This window comes from Pistacia vera, unplaced genomic scaffold, assembly GCF_008641045.1.
Source record: "Pistacia vera cultivar Batoury unplaced genomic scaffold, PisVer_v2 Contig106, whole genome shotgun sequence".
NCBI classification, from domain to species: Eukaryota; Viridiplantae; Streptophyta; class Magnoliopsida; order Sapindales; family Anacardiaceae; genus Pistacia; species Pistacia vera.
In genome coordinates, this window is record NW_022195093.1 from 1,633,295 (window position 1) to 1,653,924 (window position 20,630).

General features: G+C 34.0%; 1 protein-coding gene across 1 annotated transcript; it reads left to right on the forward strand.

Moving 5' to 3' along the window:
• The first annotated feature begins 1,344 nt into the window (after nt 1-1,344).
• LOC116129350 (ubiquitin carboxyl-terminal hydrolase 12-like) lies at nt 1,345-18,537 on the forward strand. Its single transcript, XM_031415095.1, has 32 exons — nt 1,345-1,531; nt 1,829-1,895; nt 2,388-2,532; nt 2,645-2,802; nt 4,363-4,628; nt 4,707-4,925; nt 5,009-5,117; nt 5,196-5,311; nt 5,628-5,726; nt 6,827-6,936; nt 8,349-8,423; nt 8,806-8,884; nt 8,984-9,130; nt 9,223-9,303; nt 9,430-9,549; nt 10,865-10,987; nt 11,805-11,882; nt 12,060-12,148; nt 12,228-12,336; nt 12,430-12,498; nt 12,658-12,768; nt 14,097-14,152; nt 14,246-14,423; nt 14,541-14,642; nt 14,742-14,813; nt 14,963-15,028; nt 15,553-15,618; nt 16,854-16,940; nt 17,089-17,205; nt 17,423-17,497; nt 17,587-17,673; nt 17,988-18,537. Exons 1-32 carry the CDS (start codon nt 1,502-1,504, stop codon nt 18,027-18,029), a joined length of 3,348 nt encoding a protein of 1,115 aa, XP_031270955.1. The 5' UTR covers nt 1,345-1,501; the 3' UTR covers nt 18,030-18,537.
• Nucleotides 18,538-20,630: the final 2,093 nt, after the last annotated feature.

Sequence of the window (20,630 nt, forward strand, 5' to 3'; positions counted from 1 at the left end):
AGGGAAAATGTTGAATTGGAAGGAGATGAAGAATTTATTTTCAACGAGGCAAAAGAAAAAATTAGCTGGAAGGAGGGAGAAGCGAGCAATATGGGAAAATTAAGATGACTAAATTTCACAGATTTTGCTAGAATGAAGTGCAATTATTTTATTTCCTGGTCAAACAAGAGATTTTTTTTATTATTATCTGAAAATAGATTATTAGATCAGTAAGGCAGTGCAAAATGGTTGGATCCGGCTCGACACACTTCATAGAGCTGCCATCAGTCTTGAGTATTTTGGTGATTGAGAATGAAATATAACTTTTTGTTGTTCTTGCAGATGAATTATCCTCTTCCCAGAAAGATGATTGCGTCTATCATTTATCATGTCGACGGCAAATTCGCCGTATACCTGCCTTCCACAGTACAAAACAACTTTTTGATTAATGCAGTACGAACTTAGAGATGGTAAATCTCTTTGTTAATGCATCTTTTGGTGTTAAATCTTTTGAGCTTGTTCAATATATTCGGCCCTCTAAATGTATCTTTGTTGATATTTATTACTTTATGTTCCTCAGTCTGTCTGGTGCAATCAATTACTTTTTTTTCTTTTTTTGTACTGGATTTTACATTATTTTGAATTGTTTAATTAAAACAGATGGATGATCAAATGATTTTCTGTCATTTAAAAATAAACTGAAATTTTCAATTTATCTAAACTATTGTGCTTCATGCTTGCTAATTAATCTTTAGAGTAAAAATATGTAAAAATAATCAATAATTTAAAAGGCAGTCTCACGTCCTCTAGGCCTCCAGCATGGCTCCACTTCTGTCTTTATATCATATTTAATATTAATATTCAAGTTTTTTAAATACAAAACTCGTTTATAACATTTGAATTATTTTTACATATGATTTTGCACAATCATTTTACTATAGATGATATAAAAATCATGATTTCTATTTTTATGGTTTCTTAGCTCTAAAAATTGTATAAAAAACTTCAATTATGATATAAATTTTTTTTATATCATAGTAACATTAATAATTATTTAAAAATTTCTGTAATAAACATAAATCGATTTTCTTATATCTTATAAATTATCTTTAATTTGCAACAGAACTACACAAAAGTAGAAATTAAAAAAAAAAAAAAAAAACTTTATACCTTAACAAAACATGAATTTATTATGTGAACTTGTATAAATCGTTAGATCGATCTTTAAAAAATAATCAAAGTGATCCAACGGTTTAAATTGAGTAACGCTGCCTCAATAGTGTATACAATTCTATTTCTGTATAACTATTACAAAAATGTTTTTAATTACTACTATAAATACTTGATGTAATCGTGTGAAAAACACTCTCCTGCAATTTCGAAATTCCCAAATTGTCCCTCTCTCGCACTAAAACCCCGACTCCATTTCTTCCACACCCAATCGTCTCTTTCCCTCTCTTAAAATTTTCTCACTTTCAGACCTCTTTCTTTCTCTTCGATTTACTCGATCGTACGGCCAGCCATGACTCTGATGACTCCTCCGCCGTTAGATGTAATTACCGAATCTCCCTCTATCTCTCACTCATTCATTCATCAATCAATCAGTCAATCAATCAATCATTCAATCAATCATGATTCATCGTCATCCGCTTTATTTGTTACTTCAATTCGATTTCACGAATTCCGTAAACCGAAGCCGTTTTTGGTTGCAGTAACTCTATCGATGTTCAACATCGTCTTAATTTGACCTCTGTTTGTTTTGCTTCTAGGTTTTGTATTAGTAGATCCGAGTTTTTTTTTTACATTGATTTTGTTTTAATTTTTAATTTTTGGTTTGTGTTTTGTTTAGCGTCAGGAGGACGATGAGATGTTGGTTCCACACACTGACTTCGCCGACGGTCCTCAGCCAATGGAAGGTTTATCACTTCAATTCCAATTGCTTTTATTTTTTCTGTTTGATTCCCGAGGAAATTCAGAGGAATATTGAAATCAAATTAGAATTGTCGGTTAAATAGCTGTTTTTGTTTTCATGCTTTATGTCAAAGGAAATTAGAGACATGGAACTTATGTGCTATTTTAGGTTTTGTTATTTACATCTTTTTTCTGGAGTGAATTGGTGTTTTTGGTTTGTTTGTAAGTTAAACAATTTCCCTTTTCACGATCAGTGTTGTTGTTTGGATTTGATTTTTGTTTCTCCTTTGTTTTTTCAGATTTTTAAGGGGACTGTAAAAAATAACTTTAAATTGTTATGTTACTGAATAATGGTTCTATTGGTAGGGTTTCTGTGGAATTCTTAGCTACTTATGGGGTCTATTTATTTATTTATTTAATTTTTTTTTAATATTTAATCATTAAGTGAATGGAGCGTTAGTGTGTTGATTTATTTTTCCTGGTTTTTATGTTACTAGCTCAAGCAGAAACAGCTAGTACAGTTGATGCCCAGGCAGTTGATGATCCACCATCTGCAAGGTTCACTTGGACAATTGAGAATTTCTCAAGACTTAATACAAAGAAGCTTTACTCTGATGTGTTCTATGTTGGAGGTTACAAATGGTATGCAAATCTCTCATCCTTTATTTCACTCATAATTTATATGGTCTTATGTGGTTAGCTTGTCATTCTTATTTTGGTTGATGACCACGATTTCTGTCTAATTGCGTTTCAGGCGAATTCTCATTTTTCCAAAGGGGAACAACGTGGATCATTTGTCAATGTATCTAGATGTTGCAGATTCAACAACTCTGCCATATGGGTGGAGTAGATATGCGCAATTCAGCTTAGCTGTTGTCAATCAGATTCATAGCAAATATTCAATTAGAAAAGGTACTTTCTTTCTCTATTACTACTATAACATAAAAAATCTCATTGTCTCCTTCATCAGGTAAAATGCCTTTGGTATTTGTTTTAGGATAAAGATGATGTCGCTGTTTTAGTGAAATTATTTCTTTTACTAGTTTGGAGATCTCTTTAGATAAAAGGACTGGTTTTTGTTAATCTGTCTCTTTTTATAGCATTTAGTTTTGTCAAATCGAGTAATGTTTGTCCATTTTTTTTCACTACGTTGTAATTTCTTTTCTGTCTTGCTTTCATTTGTAATGAAGGTAATATGCTTATTGGACAAGGATTATTGATCATTATCTAACGTACACATGTAGGGTAGAAAAAGTACTATGTGGAGAGTAGGAAAAGACATCAAGAAAACTTGATATAAAAGCTTTAGCTGATAGGGAAAGACCCAATAGTAATTTTAAGCTTTAACCTAGTCTAGGTGGTCAACCTATTTTTTGATATCATGTTATCATTTACCAAAAAGTTAAATTGATAAGGTCTTGACAATAGTGTTTTAACTCTTAACGTGGAGAAAAAAACAAGAGGAATTAGGTGGAGAAAACCAATTTTCCGTTATTGAATATCATTATCACAGTCATACCATGAACAAAGCGAAAGACTAAATTAGGAAAGCTAAATCGTCATTCTTAAACAAGTAAGAAATAGATTTAAATAGATAGTTTAATATGGCCTAAAATGAATACTAAACTTTAGATCCTAATAATCCATCTTTAGCCTAGTTCAGAAGAACTGGATTTTAGGCAAGTTGGGATGGAAAATTGCACCGAGAGTTTATCAGGGTGGTGTTGCGTGAATACCTTAAAATATAATGGTCATTCGTTTTTAGTTGCTTTGTTGGAAATAAAAAAGAAGATAGCCCGTAAATTCTTTTTGATATGAAGTTTGTAAAGCAACCAATCTTTAGTGTGCTACTCCTAGATCTTGTTTGGAGTTACTGTTGGAGAACTTTCTATTTTTGGGAAAGGAAAAAAGTCCAAGACTCTTAGGCAGTGTCTGGTTCTATTTGATTTTTTGTGAAAGATGTAAAAGGATTTTTGTAGACAGTAGGGGAGAAGAGATCAGTGATTTATGGGACAAAATAATGTTATTAGGATCTCTTTAAGCTTTTATTTTAAAAGATTTTTAACAGAGTTTTTTTTTTCTTTATCAATCTACATTGGTTAGGAGCATTTGTTTGGCTCTGGTTGTGTTCTTGCGGCTTCTCAGGCTGTAGTAATATTCATTTTTTTTGTTTTTTCTTTCTGCTTGAATTACACAGATTCATGATGGTTTTTGTAATCCCTTTGACCCTTATGTGGATGGGTTCTTTTTCTGTTGTGAATATGTGGTCCACTGTTTGTTTTTTTCATTACAATAGCATATATGTTTTTGTTTGTAAAAAGGAAAGTTCTTTACTTTTTCTCTAATGATATAATTGTGTTCAGCTACGGTTGCTTGGTACTTGGACATTCCCCTCTTAATTGTAGTGTATGCCATTGACTATGTATGATATAAAATATATGTTGCTGATGATTCCGATGCTTACTGTTGCAGACACACAGCATCAGTTTAATGCACGTGAAAGTGACTGGGGTTTTACTTCATTTATGCCTCTTGGTGAATTGTATGACCCCAGTAGAGGTTATCTTGTGAATGACACATGCGTAGTTGAAGCTGATGTTGCGGTTCGAAGAGTTGTTGATTATTGGTCGCATGACTCCAAAAAGGAGACTGGTTATGTTGGGCTTAAGAACCAAGGAGCTACTTGCTACATGAACTCTCTCCTTCAAACACTGTATCATATTCCTTACTTTAGAAAGGTTTGTCAATTTGCTCTTTATAACTTATCATATTGATATGATTATCAAGGAAGCACAATATCTTGTTTATTATTGCAGGCTGTGTATCATATGCCAACAACTGAAAATGATATGCCATCAGGAAGCATTCCTCTGGCTTTGCAGAGTTTGTTTTATAAGCTCCAGTACAGCGATACAAGTGTAGCAACAAAAGAGTTGACCAAATCTTTTGGATGGGATACATATGACTCTTTCATGCAACATGATGTTCAAGAACTTAATAGGGTTCTTTGTGAGAAACTTGAAGATAAAATGAAGGTATTGAGCTTTATGGTTATGGACTTATACTGTTTCTGTTGGCTTCTAATAATGTTTAACATGTTAATCTCTTGCTGGCTCAGGGAACTGTTGTGGAGGGCACAATACAGCAATTATTTGAAGGACATCACATGAACTACATTGAATGCATCAATGTGGACTATAAATCAACAAGAAAGGAGTCATTTTATGGTATAATTAACTGTGATTAACTAAGTTAGCACTGTTTTTTTTTTGGGCCTTACGGAATTTAATTATATTTAATTGTAGATCTTCAGCTTGATGTCAAAGGTTGTCGAGATGTTTACGCTTCTTTTGACAAATATGTGGAAGTGGAACGCCTTGAAGGGGACAATAAATATCATGCTGAACAACATGGGTTACAGGTATGAGTTCCTTGGAACTTTAAGTTTTCCATATAACTTGTATCAAACTGAAACTACCAAGCTGTATAGTTTTAACTAATCTTGAATGATCTGACATGATCGTAAATTTGTTTGTGGTTGGAATATTAATTGATGCTTCTTTTGCTGAGTTTTCTCCTCTTTCTTTTAAATATGTTGGTTTTAGCTTCAATCTTTTGCTGCCCGTTGTTATTGAACTGTGGTATATAACTGTTCCTCTGATAATGAATTAGGGCTTCTGCTTTTTTTTCCTTTTGGAAGACATTTTTCAATGAAATTATTTTTTGGGTCTTTTCAGGATGCTAGGAAGGGTGTCTTGTTCATTGACTTTCCTCCTGTCCTTCAACTACAGTTAAAACGGTTTGAGTATGATTTTATGCGGGATACTATGGTAAAGGTTAGTAATTGAGTAGATAATTCTTTGCCTTCTTGACATGTTTGTAGGTTACTTTGTATATTTTGCAGTTTTTGTTTTATATGGAATGATAATCTTCTGCCAGCTAAATTTCCGCTATTCTAGTATTGCTATTCTAGTAGGCTTTACATATGGTTTGATTTTATGTTCTATTGATTCAAACTTGGGCTTTGGGTCAGTTCAGAGTTGAGGTGACTTTACACTTTTTGATTGGAAACATAAATATGTATATTGGCATTGTCAAAAAAAGAGACCAATCTCCTAGTTTCTGCAATATGTGGCCGAAGGAATCTAAAAGCTATTTTCCATTGTTTTGATGCTAGTTACTTGTGGATTAATGTTATTTCTTCCTTTAATCTTAGCTGGATAGCCCTCCCCTCTTGCTGTTCTATTTTCTTAGAAATATCCTAAGCTTGTAAGGGAAATAAGAACCAAGGACTTTCTCATTATTATTTTGGCATAAGCTGTTTTATACAAATGGCTTTCTTTCTCTTTTCTCTGTTATCTGTAAAAATCTTTTGCAAGTCCCTTTATAGATATTCAATCTAGTGGTTGGCTGTGGCCAATAGATGTGTTCCAGAATATCTGCCAAATTGCAGAACTTTGTCTATATACTTTACATCAAGTCCCAATATGTGTTGGCGGGTTAAATTTATTTGTAAAGCTGGTTTTGCAGTTTTTAGTCACATTTGAAACTTCATGCTAATACTGGAAGCCATGTAGTACCCCAAAAATCCAAGGGCATTTTGTTTGTAGAATGATAAAATAGCATTTTGTGGTATGTTGAAGCTATATTTCATTTCAAGGGGATACTATTTTGTTTTATGTGCTTTTCTATAATTTTTCTAGCCCAAGAGGATCTTGTTCACATGAAATCTTTCTTCTCTTAACATTCCTTTTTATTCAGTTTTGGTGTTACATTTCATATTTCTATAATTTTTCTAGCCCAAGAGGATCTTGTTCACATGAAATCTTTCTTCTCTTAACATTCCTTTTTATTCAGTTTTGGTGTTACATTTCATATTTGTAATATTTAGCCATAGAATCTGTATCTCTGATCATGCATTATTGATGGGCAACAGATAAATGACCGATATGAGTTCCCATTGCAACTTGATCTTGATAGAGAGAATGGAAAATATTTGTCCCCTGATGCAGACAGAAGTGTTCGTAATCTGTACACTCTTCACAGGTATTATTTGTCTTGGTTATTCATTCACTGGTTTTTGTTTATCTTATCTGTTTAAAGCCATTATAAAAAAGTTATAAGAATAAGAGGTACACATTATACTACTGTAGGAGCTGATTTAAAACTTTGCTATGAGACTGAAAATTTAAAATTCTACACTTAAGTACATACTCTAAATTTTGTGTATGTCTGTACATACATTTATGCATGTGCTCTAATGCCATAAAATGCTTTAGCCTTCCTAGGGTTATGGTTTAGAATTGTGGGAGTGTCTTCTTGAGGGAGTGATTGTTGGTGGAATGCAACAAGACGACTCCACTCACATGCTCGACTCTTTGAACTTGCCTGGGAGTGCTGTGTTGAATGCCATAAAAAGCTTTGGCCTCTTCACTAGACGCCAATTGGATTTTAGTTGACATGACCAAGCCCCATCCTCATAGAGCAAAAATTTAGTTTTAAGTATGTTTATGTTATGTTATATTGTATAAAATCTTTAATAATATAACATTTTAATAATATAACATATTATTAAAGATATTTACCGTTACCTTTTATTCTTCTCCTAGAATAGACTATTACGATTGCCTTATTTGTTTTCAATCCATTTCAAAGTCTAAAGCTTTTTGATGGATTCATTTCTTCAGTATTCCTACTTTAAGATAAACAAAATGCATAGTAAATTGTATATGAATCATCTTAAATAATTAGTGAAGCTCAAGTTCTTTCACAATAAATAGTGCTTTTGTGATTTGGTATTGTCAACAGATACCATTTTGTTTGACTTGTGATAGGTTCTGTTATCTTCCTGAATTACTTTGTCAAGAAACCATTTGTCATGTGATTGGCTCATAGGTGTCTCGGTATTTGTATTCCTATGTCACATCTGTATTTCACTTCTGTAAAGATTAGATATCTGAAACAAAAAAGTAAGTATTTTAAAAAAGATACTCCTTTTAGAAACTTAAGTATTTTAAAAAAGATACTCCTTTTAGAAACTTTTTATTCCCAATAATTTGACAATGCAGAAGGCCAAAGAGATCGAAATTCTAGCCAGCACATTTTGATGGTGTGCCTGATTTTGGCATTGTTGTCATCCATGTCATTTGTAGGCCCGCTTTAACGTTTTCATGTAGAACATAGTTGTGCTGTTGATACCACTGCCATAAGGTTCTGGTCATTGACATCGTTATTATTCTTGAATAATTGCTATGTCATTTCTATATCTGGCTGGCATTTTCACTTTTCTGCTGGTTGTCGTTCTTCCCCTCTTATTTGTGTGTGTGTGTGTGTGTGTGTTCACAACCTCTGTGTGGGTTTCTCTTTCTGGTGTTGATACTAAAGTCTTTTATCGATGATAGGCATTTTGTTGCCTTTATGCATTTGAAGGTTTTAATAAAACTGTTGTTTGTTTGCAGTGTTTTGGTTCACAGTGGTGGAGTGCATGGCGGGCACTACTATGCTTATATCAGGCCAACCCTTTCAGATCAGTGGTTAGTTCTGTCTCTCTTTGCTGTGTATGAATCCTATCTTTTTTGTGTTTTATGCATTCTGACATGTTTTTTGAGGTAAGCAGTCAAATAGTTGCCAATCTTAGTCGAGTATGCAAACATTGACATATTCTTTTTTCCTGATTGCCTGATTTGTTGTTTTTCATTTCTACTCTTCATTGATTTTTTTGTTGGCTGTTTATGATTTTGTTTTAATCTCTAATTCTTGTGGATATCATTACTCAATCATACTCTTGTGTGCTTTGAATGTATGCTTTGTGTTTCTGAATTCAATATTCACCTTGGTATATTTTATGGCTATCACATGTTGCTGCTGTGTCTATTTTGTTACATTCTACATCTCACTGGTATTGCTTATATTTAGGTTCAAGTTTGACGATGAACGGGTAACAAAAGAGGATATAAAAAGGGCATTGGAGGAGCAGTACGGTGGTGAGGAGGAGGTACTGGTGTTCAGATTGTTAGTCGTTAGTTTTTGAATTAATTTCATGCTTATTAGCTTTCTGAATGTTGCTTTCTAATATTCTGCTTACATCTAGCAGTTACCACATGCGAATCCTGGATTCAACAATTCTCCATTTAAATTTACAAAATACTCAAATGCATATATGCTTGTGTATATACGTGAAAGTGACAAGGACAAAATAATCTGTAATGTGGATGAGAAAGATATTGCTGAGCACCTCAGGGTAAGTGTTTCATGGTATCCATTAACTGTATGAGATTGAGGTTGTCTCTTTCTAACTGAGTTTTTCTCTGAACTTCTCTAATTATGTTTCAGGTAAGATTGAAGAAAGAACAAGAGGAAAAGGAGCAAAAGAGAAAGGAAAAAGCAGAGGCACACTTGTATACTATTATAAAGGTTATATTTTCCAAATTCTCTCATCTTGGTTCCTCACTCTCTATCTAAATATTGTTTTTCATTAGTAAAATGTAGAAGATCTTCTATAAAACAGCACACACTGATATAGTTACTATATGCCTTTAGGTTGCGCGTAGTGAGGATCTACTTCAACAGATTGGAAAGGATATATATTTTGACCTTGTAGATCATGAAAAAGTTCCTAGTTTCCGTATTCAGAAACAAATTCCTTTTAACATTTTCAAGGTACTATTCGTTTAATTTTTCATTTTCATTTTGGAAATCTTGTTTGCTTGTGAGGGAGCAGATCAACTTAATTGAATGAATGATTTGGCTTAATTGATTTTTGTTGCGTCTGTTAACTTTAGTACTAGAACGCATGTTAAAAAACTTACTTAGTACAATAATATGGGGTGTGCTTGTTTTATTATTTTGGGTAGGATTTTTGAAAAAGTTGAGTTGGGTGGTTATTATGAGGTAGGATTTGAAAATTAACAAAACCACCCCCTTAGGTTTGTTAATTTAGCTAAACACCTCTACAATAAAACATTGAAAATTAACAAAAACACCCTCATCCATCCACCCATTAAATGCCGGTAGCTGGCCACCACCGCCGGAGGGTGGTCGGCATGACCAATTGGATCTGGCCGGTCATGTGCCGATACGGCCTATTTCGGCCAAATCCATGTTTGGTCGTCAACCTTGGCCGTCGTTGACGACCAGCTATGGCCATAGATCTAGGCGTCAATGGCCAGATCTTTGGCCGTGGATCTGACAAATGTGGCTGGAATCTGACAAATGTGGGTGGGTGGGGGTGTTTTTGTCAATTTCTAAACTTTTTTTTTTGGTGGTGTTTAGTTAAATTAACAAACCATGAATGAAATAGAATTGGATTTTCAGAATAGGGAAACAAATATGTATGTTGGGTAGGATAGGGTAGAAATAATGTCCCAAACACAGCCATGATTTTTCTATGGATAAGTTCTTTTACTTTAGTGGGTGTTCCTTTGTGTATTTAACATTGTACACATGAACTTGGTTTTTCCAATAGAAAAAGATTTGCATTTCTGGATTGAATATGTAATATGATATTTGAAGTTCTTACCATTTGCAAGGGGAGTTGCTTTATTTTATTTTGTTAATTTGGTTTTGATATAGCAGTTGGAGTTCTATACTATTTCCTATTCTTGAAAATTCAGAATCATGTTGATGTATTGATTTCAAACCAGCAGTCATTGGGAATCATGTGTTAATTTATGTTCAGAAGTCATTAAACGTTCACTGTTGTTTGTTGGTGCTGATTATTTTTGTAGAGCTAATTTTTTTGTTCTTGTATTTGTTGAATGTCTTTGGTGTAGAGAAGTACATATTATTCTCAAAGGGTAGACCATTGACTTAACTTTTCTTGTCATTTATTTCTCATCAATAAGTTTGTTACTATCAGAAAATACATTTTGAATGCTGTCTTCCTTGACTGCTAAATCCACAATATAAAACTTTATTATAAAAGTTGCATTTCCTTGGCTGTTCTTGATCCACGTATCTATGATGTCTTTGTTAGGAAGAAGTTGCTAAGGAGTTTGGAATACCAGTGCAATTTCAACGTTATTGGCTGTGGGCAAAGCGCCAAAACCATACTTATCGTCCAAATCGACCACTGACTCCCCAGGAGGAAGCGCAGTCAGTAAGTAACTTTTGATTTCTCACTTTTTTACTTGTCTGATCCAATGAATGTATATATTTAGCAAGTCACTGTGCACAGCTGATATATGAAAAGTATCTTTAGAATTGTTCTCATCTTAGAGAAAGGGTTAGGAATTAGTGCTTCTTATTTAGAATCGCTTGACTAATGTATTTCAATAATACCATGATGTTGTAAATGGTGTCTGTGTCTGTGTCCTTTGCCTTGCTTGTGAAGTAATCCTTAATTTTCTCATTCTGAAAAGTTTAATCATTCTAGTCAATGGCTGCATAATCAAGCGTACACAACTGCTCAGTCTCCTCCAGTGATTCTATATATTATTTTTGGTAGAAAATATAGAATTAAAAGGGTTTTTCAGCTAAATCCTAGTTCAGTTACCTTTTTTTTTTTTTTTTTTTTTTTGAGAAGAAAATACTTTGCTTTGCGTGTGATATGTTTATAGAGAGAATGTAGAGAGGGATAAGTTATCCTATCTAAGGTTCCATTTGGGGTTCATGTGGATTCCTAGGCATATGTGCTTCCACCTTTTTCAATCTTATGGCTGGGTAACAGTTCTGTTTCCTGGATCCCCTGCCTACATTCTCCATTGAAAGTTGGATTTCCTTGGCATGATATGGGTTTTATTGATGTGCAGTATTCCTAATTGAGTTGGTGTACAAAATGAATTTTGGATACGAATATTCAAGATGAATTTAAAATCCGTGATCCATGACTGCATACACAAGCTGATGATTACGGCTGTAGTGGATTAGTGTAGCATGCATGTTTATCTTTGTACTAACCCTTCAATTTATTATAGGTTGGTCAACTGAGAGAGGTTTCCAATAAGGCAAGTACTGCAGAGCTAAAGTTGTTTCTGGAAGTAGAACTTGGGGAGGTAATGTATATAGCCTACTTTTTTTTATATCTTTTTCTTGTGATTGCTTAAGTGAACTTTTGATGAAATTTCTCTTTTTTTTTTTTTTTTTTTTTTTTTTTTTGGGTTCATAATAATTGTTCATTCTGTAATGGGATACATCGTCATTGTCTCATTACTTACTGTACAATTAAGCAGGATTTGCGGCCTATTCCTCTGCCTGACAAAACTAAAGAGGATATTCTTCTATTCTTTAAACTCTATGACCCTGTGAAAGAGGAGCTCCGGTACTTGCTTTTTCCTTTTTTCCTGTTTTCTGTGGGTTGAATCATTCATGGTTACTTATGCTTTCTTCTACTATGTCAGGTATGTTGGCAGGCTATTAGTGAAGGGTACTGGTAAGCCTGCTGAAATATTGGCAGAACTAAATGAAATGGCTGGATTTGCACCTGATGAAGATATTGACCTTTATGAGGTTATACAATTGCTAGTTTTATTATATTCGTTTTGATTTGATACAATCAAATCTTGTTTCTATAGTTATCTCACTCATCTTTTTCAATGCCAGGAAATAAAGTTTGAACCAAATGTTATGTGTGAACCCATTGACAAGAAACTTACATTTCGTGCAAGTCAGGTATGGAAAACCAGTGTTGAGAATTCCTTCTGCAGTCAATTGCTTCTTAATTATTATGGCTTATTTCTGTTAGGAAAAAGGAATGTCTGATAAGAAAATTTGCATCTGTAGTAACTTGCTTTGTTTTTTTCATAGTTTGACCAGTTAACCTTTTTGTAGCTTGAAGATGGGGACATAATTTGCTTCCAGAAGCCTTCTCAGGCTGCTAGGGGAGAACAATGCCGCTATCCTGATATTCCTTCATTTTTGGATTATGTGCATAACCGTCAGGTATACTTGGAGCATGGAAATGTTTGATTCTCCAAACTGTTAGGCTTAAGGATGTAACCTGAGTATTTTATTTTAGTTTCTTTCATCTCATTGTAGCTTGACTTTGTATTGTTGAATTCTGTTAGTAGAAGACAAATAAAGGGTTAGACTGTTGTAACAATGTCAAAAATTCTGTGGTGATGTTGTAAGCGACTGTTCAGCTTATAATAGTTATAATTTTCCGCTCTCAATGATTTTTGGATATGATTAATGGGTTTGGGAAAACTTTAGATAAAGATTAGCTTAAGCTTTGTTCTCTCCTATTAGTCAAATTGATCTTGCTATCATGAAGGAAGAAATTAGTTGAAAATTCTTGCCAAGATGAAAGGCTTTCTACTTGCTGAGTTCTAAACTGGTTTTTGGAGTATGTATTCCATTTGACAATATGTGTAACCACGAGTTAGTTATGCTGGTTTTCTGGAGATACTTTCTGTGTTTAGAACTTGCTGGTACATGCTATCATGACTTTTTTCTCTACATATATATACAGATAAGCCAGCTCGATCTACCGAAAGATGACTTTTAGTTTTGAAGGGTTTTAATATTTTTTTAACAAGAGAATTGTTAGTTTCTTATTATTTGGACTACTTGTTTGTTTTTCTGTTATATTTTGTAAACATAAAATGACTGGGTATTTTGGATGAGATTTTTTTTCTGTCCTTGTGGTAAATATTTCTTCTCTCTTGTCTGTGCTTTCTGGGAAATGAAAATGAATCACTCTGATAGTAGACGTTTGCAGTTGGTGCAGGCATTTTACTTTTTATTATGTTACATCTTAGTTTATGGAATTTTTCATTAACTGTCAGCATATTGCATCGCACTTTCTCAGATGTTAAGAGTGTGAAATTTTTATAGGTATTATGTGGTTGATTTAATGTGCCGGTGTCTAGTTAAAGTGAAATTTTCATTTGTTTTGTACACATTTGGGGAAATTTGGAAAGTAGTTGTGGTAGGTTATATTTTATATTCTATCTTGCCATGCATGTTTGTAATCTTGATGCCTTACAAATCTTAATTCTGGCATTTTATTTCATTTTATTTATTTTTTTTTTTTTTTTGAGTCTTTTAGGGGCTATAGTTTTTTATATGTGGAGAGAGTTACATTCTTTGTATAGTCTCTTGAAGCCGTTTTTGTTGCTTAGGACAGTCTGTCCTCTTTGTGGACTTGTCCATAGTTTTGTATCTCATTTTTAATTAATACAAGTCCTGTTCTTCAGTAATTTTTTTCCCTCTCACTGAATGACTTAAATATCAAACATTAAGTCTCTATTTTACTTAATCATGTATAGGTTGTTCGCTTTCGATCTTTGGAGAAGTCAAAGGAGGATGAATTCTTCCTTGAGTTGTAAGTTTACAAGTCATTCTATATTCGTTTCTGGAACCATCAGCTCAATAGGATTATATTATGAATGTCTGTTGATTATGATGATATGTCTAGGTCAAAGGGTCACAATTATGATGATGTTGTGGAAAGAGTAGCTCATCATCTTGGCTTGGATGATCCATCCAAGATTAGGCTTACATCTCATAACTGTTACTCCCAGCAGCCTAAGCCTCAACCTATCAAGTACCGAGGAGTGGAACGCTTGTCTGACATGCTGGTCCACTACAATCAGGTTAGTATCATTTTGGTGTACCTGTTTGATATTGGTTTTACGCCTCTACTTTTTTATGTTTCTAATGTAACCCAGTGGCTGAAAAGTTTATTTTGTTCTTTCATCTTATATGCATAGACTACAGATATTCTATATTATGAAGTACTGGATATTCCTCTGCCAGAACTCCAAGGCCTGAAGACGTTGAAGGTTGCTTTTCATCATGCTACAAAGGATGAAGTGAGTGCGGATTATGAGACTAAGTTTTCTAATCATTATTCATTTATAAGTACACTATTAAGTTTTGTGCCTCTCACAGAATCTTGGTTATATTCTCAGGTTGTGATTCATACAATTAGATTGCCAAAACAGAGCACTGTAGGTGATGTGATCAATGACCTCAAGACGAAGGTTACTATTGCAACTTTGGTTTTCAAATTTATAAATATCTTGATAGACTTGTATTCGGAAGTTGACAATTTAGTCTAAACTTCATGTATAGAGCCAAAGTATTCAGTTTTTATTGCTTTGGAAAATAAATTTACCTATTTTTGAAACAGGTCGAGTTATCTCATCCTGATGCCGAACTTAGATTGCTTGAAGTTTTTTATCACAAGATTTACAAGGTATTGAATAAATTTATGGTAAATGAGGTCTGTTCTATTTCTCCATGTATTTTTTAGCGAGGATACCATCAGATAGGAGGTAAACTTGGTTGAACTGATTAATGACCCTGATTATCTTAATAGGTTAATTTGTTCAAGGATTTATGTGCACAGACTCTGCTATACTCTTTTATATCTATCTATATATTTATAATTTTTAATAAGAAAATGTCTATCTATAATAATAAATTTAATCCAGTACTAAATAAGTCTTCAAAGCTATATTAATGTTTAGGGCTGGTTTTAGGGCAATTATGAACAGGTTCACTTTTGTTGACTTCTTTTTTGTGGATTTCCATTGCTCCCTTTTGTAATTCCTTTTATCTAAATAATTTTCTTGTCTTGTATGGAAAAAAGAAAGTATCTAGAGCTTTCCTTTAATTGCTGTTCTGCAATATGTGCTTTTGTTGTCTTGTAATTCTGCAATTCAATACCTAAAATTTAAGGGGGGAGAGAGAAAGTAACTCTGCAAATACATTTTGTAGATTTTCCCACTCAATGAGAAGATTGAGAATATTAACGACCAATACTGGACATTACGTGCTGAGGAGGTCAGTCTCTATTCTGTTTGATAGATTTTACAGATTTTGTTTTTATGCTAAATTTTAAGGTTCAACTCCTGTAATTGCTATGTTCTGATTTAATAGATTGTTTAATTGCCATCTCTGGGCTTAATTGTTAGCTTGATGCTGAATCAGTAACTACCTGGGTTCTCGTTTCACTGCTTGTTTGATGTGCTGGAAATTGAATTTCTCTAAGTGGTTTGCCCTGGTGTTTAATTTGTGCAGGAACTCAGTAATTCGTTTTTCTTGTTATTAAAATGTTCAGCACATCGTTATTTTGTCCATAAATCTTGAATATGGAACTTATATTGCTGGTAACACATCTAAAAATTCACCTGACCGTTTGTACGATATGGAGATCTTGACGTTGTCTATGCTAAAATGAATTTTCTAATATTGACTTAAATCCAACACTCTTTCCATTTGCTAATTGTTGTATATATTTGGGATGCTGTGTTTTAAATTCAGGAATTAAGTAATTGTGATAAATAAAAGCTTGTATAGCTTGTTTTGTTGTTAAGATGATTAGGGTGTATATATATATATATATATATATATACTGCACCCCTTCTGTTCTATGCAGAATTTATATTATGGAATTAGTTCATTTGGATGGCTGCGATGAACATTAACTTGACATTTCTAAGGTGTATGACTTATGGAAGTGAAATTGAATCTCAGCTATTTTAAAGTGCATTGATCTGACGGTCAAAAAATTTTGTTGTAAAGATGATATGTTGGCTGATAATTGTACCTTCTGGCTTTTCTGTTATGCGACTGTGAGGATGATCACCTTGTTGACATGTCTGTACTCTATCAAGGGACTGACCAATTGGCTATCTGCAAGCTTGTTTGACAGTTTTTTCTGTCAAATTATTTGATAATTGTTATGCTTATGTTGAAGAGATGATGGACCTAGTAGGCTTAATACAATGTAATTTCTTGATTCTTGAACTTAGTGGGGGATTGCATGTGAGTAAATATTTTTATTTGTATAATTTTTTAATCTTGTGGACAATGTTTGTTTAACCATCAAAAGACATGGAGTTTAGTTTTCTTGATTGGGCTAGAAAAAGCGTTACTGTACAATCTTGACTGGTAGAAAAAAAATTGCTTTGAGGCCTTTTCTTGGTTTTAAAATATATTATTTAAGAAGTTTTTGTATTGCTTTTTTCCTTTTTTGCTGTGTTCTCTGACATTTGAACTGTTATTTTATTCCTCAGATTCCAGAAGAGGAGAAAAACTTTGGTCCTCATGATCGACTGATTCATGTTTATCATTTTACGAAAGACACAGCTCAAAACCAAGTGGTAAGTTCATTGATATTTTTGTTTGTTTTGACCGAACTGAATTCATTTATAAGTAATAGTTTGCTATGATAATTATTATTGATCACTTGGTGAACTGTTTTCTCTCTCCTCTCTTGTTCATTTTTTCATGCTTGTATTCCTTTAACAGCAGGTTCAAAATTTTGGGGAACCATTTTTCCTTGTTATTCGTGAGGGTGAAACATTAGCGGAAGTTAAAGTGCGGATTCAGAAGAAGTTACAGGTTCCAGATGAAGAATTCTCAAAGGTATTTTCTCTCTCTGTGCATTACTCTGGTTTCATACTTAGCAGAGGAATTACGAGGAACTGAATTCTGTATGTTGTGTACTTGTATTCCCAACATAACTGGAATTTTGTTTTATCTGTGTCAGTTACCTGGCTGTTTTATTCCAAATGCCCTCTTCTCCATAGTTTAACAGACATTAACTCTCTCCTTTTTGGTTCCCTTACTAATTTGTTTTCAGTGGAAGTTTGCATTTTTGTCACTGGGTCGACCTGAGTATCTTCAGGACTCTGACATTGTATCCAGTCGTTTTCAGGTTTGTTTACTGTTACCTTTACCATTTTCTTCTCAGTTTGTTCTGTTGTCTAGTATATGAACTATCATGTTTTGTTATCATAATTTTAGCGAAGGGATGTTTATGGTGCTTGGGAGCAGTATCTTGGATTAGAGCACACAGACAATGCCCCTAAGAGGTCATATGCAGCCAATCAGGTACAAATGACTTGAATCATCATTTGCTTAATTATTTAATAATTTGTGGCAGGGAGTCTGTGATCAATGGTAAACATGCTAGGTTCCTTATCTATATGGTGCTGGAATTCTTTTCCTGTTTGAATCATCATTGAGAAAACATTAATTATAGAATTGAAGGTTTAGGAGCTTTTTTTTTGCGGGGTTTGGTCTATGGTCAAAATTCTGTGGTGTGGACAACAGCCACAACCAAGAAAAGACTAAAGAAGTTGAATTGTGTGGGAGATCATATATTTATGTGGATTTTGTGTGTTGACTTAACGTCAATTTTGCAGAACCGTCATGCGTTCGAGAAGCCAGTAAAAATCTACAATTAGGATAGAAGATTTACAACTAGGGCGTCGGACAGATTCTATTTCCCAGCGGCATTTTCAGCTTTGTGAAAAGAGCTGAGAAACCAGAACGGAGTTTGTAGTCTATCACGGCAAAAGACAATTACCGATTACATTCCCATGTGTGATTCTTTCAGAAGTTTGGGGGGAGCCCAGAACTTAAATGATGGTGCAGATATAGGTTGGACGTCCTTTCTCACACCCATCTCTGGGGTGAGTAGTAGGTTACATTGAAGGGTTTAATTTTAATTGTAGTTTAGTACATAAGATTTTGTGGCGGGGGTTGTATAGAGGGTATAGTTGTGTGTTGAAATTGTGGTCGTTGTTCTTACTTTTAATCTGAATCTCCCTTCGTGGTTTTTATTAGATTTGGTAGAGGGAATATGGGGAGAAGGTCTGTATAATTGTCTGTCTTCTGTTTTTTGGGCTTTCCAGGATTTGTGCATTAGATTATCCAGCAGCAGCTTTATCTGAATTTGTGTCTTTTTTTTTTTTTTTTTTTTTTTTTTTTTTTTTTTTTGTAAATTGGTTAAACTTAGTATCTTAATTGTGAAACTTGTAGGGTACAAAATAATACTCGACTTTATGAATGAAATTCAGATAAAAAGAAAAAAGCTGTTTGCAAATTTTTAATTAATGTTTTAATAATCATTAACCAACCCTACTCTCGGGTCTCGGGTCGGGTTGACCGGTCAAACCGGATGATACAACTTTTAAAATTTAGCAAATACACCCCCTAAATTAAGTTAAGTCTTTATATGTTTGAAATTTAGCAAACACATCCTTAATACAAATCAGTCAATGATTGGTTGGCGGTAGTGACACCCCAAATCCAAAATCAATCATCCCTCGAGCCCATTCCCCCCAAAAATCTACCCAATATCTGGTGAAATCAGTTTGATTTCGATTAGATTTTACCAATGTTGGCGTCGATATTCTAGGTCAGTGGCTCACTGACATCGACGTTGACAATCTTTTCCATCATTTGAAAAATACTCCTCTTTTTTTTGATCAAAACCCATCTAACCCTCACCCTCGTTAGCCTTGTCAATTGTTGGCATAAGTCGGTTGTTGTCGTTGTTAGTTTTTTATTTTGGGTTGATTCATTAATAGGAAATTAACTTTGTTACCATCATTGCATTCATTAACATTCTTTTTAAAAGTCTCAACATTATGGCTTTTAGTTGTTCGTCGATTATCATTCCAAATTCTAGGGTTTTTGGTGAATAGGAAAAATGTTAAACCGGTGCGGTGCTCTAGAGTCCTTGTTAAATTGGCCGGGTCGAGCTGGGTTAAGATAAAAGTTACTGCATAAAAGCAATGTTTTAAAACCTAATCTGAGGTGAAACCCGACAAAGTTTTCGAGTCCTGGGTTGACTGGTAGTCAAACTGGTTGACAAACACTTTTTAAATTCAGCAAATACACCCCTAAAAGTTTTTTAAGTCCCTATAGGTTTGAAATTTAGTAAACACACCCCAAATCCAAATCGGCCAGCGATTGGTTGGCGGCGATGACACCCTAGATGCAACCTCATTCATCCCTTGAGTTCATTCCCCTTAAAATATACCCAAGATCTGGTCGAAATAGATTCGATTTCGATCAGATCTCACCGACACCGGTGTCAACATTCCAGGCCATATCTTATTGACGCCGGCGTCGACAATCCTTCCTATCACCCAAAAATTACTCTCCTCTTCCTCCCAACCAAAACCCACCTCACCCCGCCCCACCCCCGTTAGCCTAGCCAATCGCTAGCAAAAGCCGGTTGTTGTCGCTGCCAGTTTTGTTGGATTTTTGGTCTATTTACTTGCTAGAAATCAACGCCGTCACCACCATTGCATTCACTGACACTTTCTTTTCAAAAGCCCCAACATTCCGACCATCAATTGTTCGTCGATCATCCTCCCAAATCTTAAGGTTTTGGGTGAATAAGAAAAATATAAAACCGACCTGTTGAAGCTTCTAGGTCCCGGTTAAATCGGCTAGGCCGGGCCAGGTTTTAAAACATTGCATAAAAGAGAAAGTTAGAGAACACAAATGGACATTCTTTATTCAGCAATTCCACAATACCCAAAAAAAGATTATTCAGTTAATTAAGCATATGATTTCTTAGCAGGATAGTCAATATCATAGAGCACTTTTGCCCTAAGATTCCTTCGCTCATCCTTTCCAAATTCTTCTCATAATAACGCCAACTTAACGTAACAAATAATAATGGTCGGCCGGTTAACGTTACTCTTTTATCAACCTTTGAATTAGTTAGTATGGACCATTTACACAAATAATTATATGAATATGATGTGATTGCTCTTATTTGACTCATTCTAAAACAACCAAACGTGTCATTATTTTATACCAACAACCTTATGTGAATCTCCACGGTCCACACAACACATTAATGATCCAAACAAACAACAGCCTCTCCCTTCTCCTTTTAATTTCCTTTTTGGCCACAAATAACTATGTCTAAATTGTTTTTCGCATTAAAAATACAATTTGTTTGCTGCCTAAAGCATACTATAAACATGTTTAATACTTAATACCTCCTCAGAAAACATTTACTAAAATTATTAAAAAATAAAAAT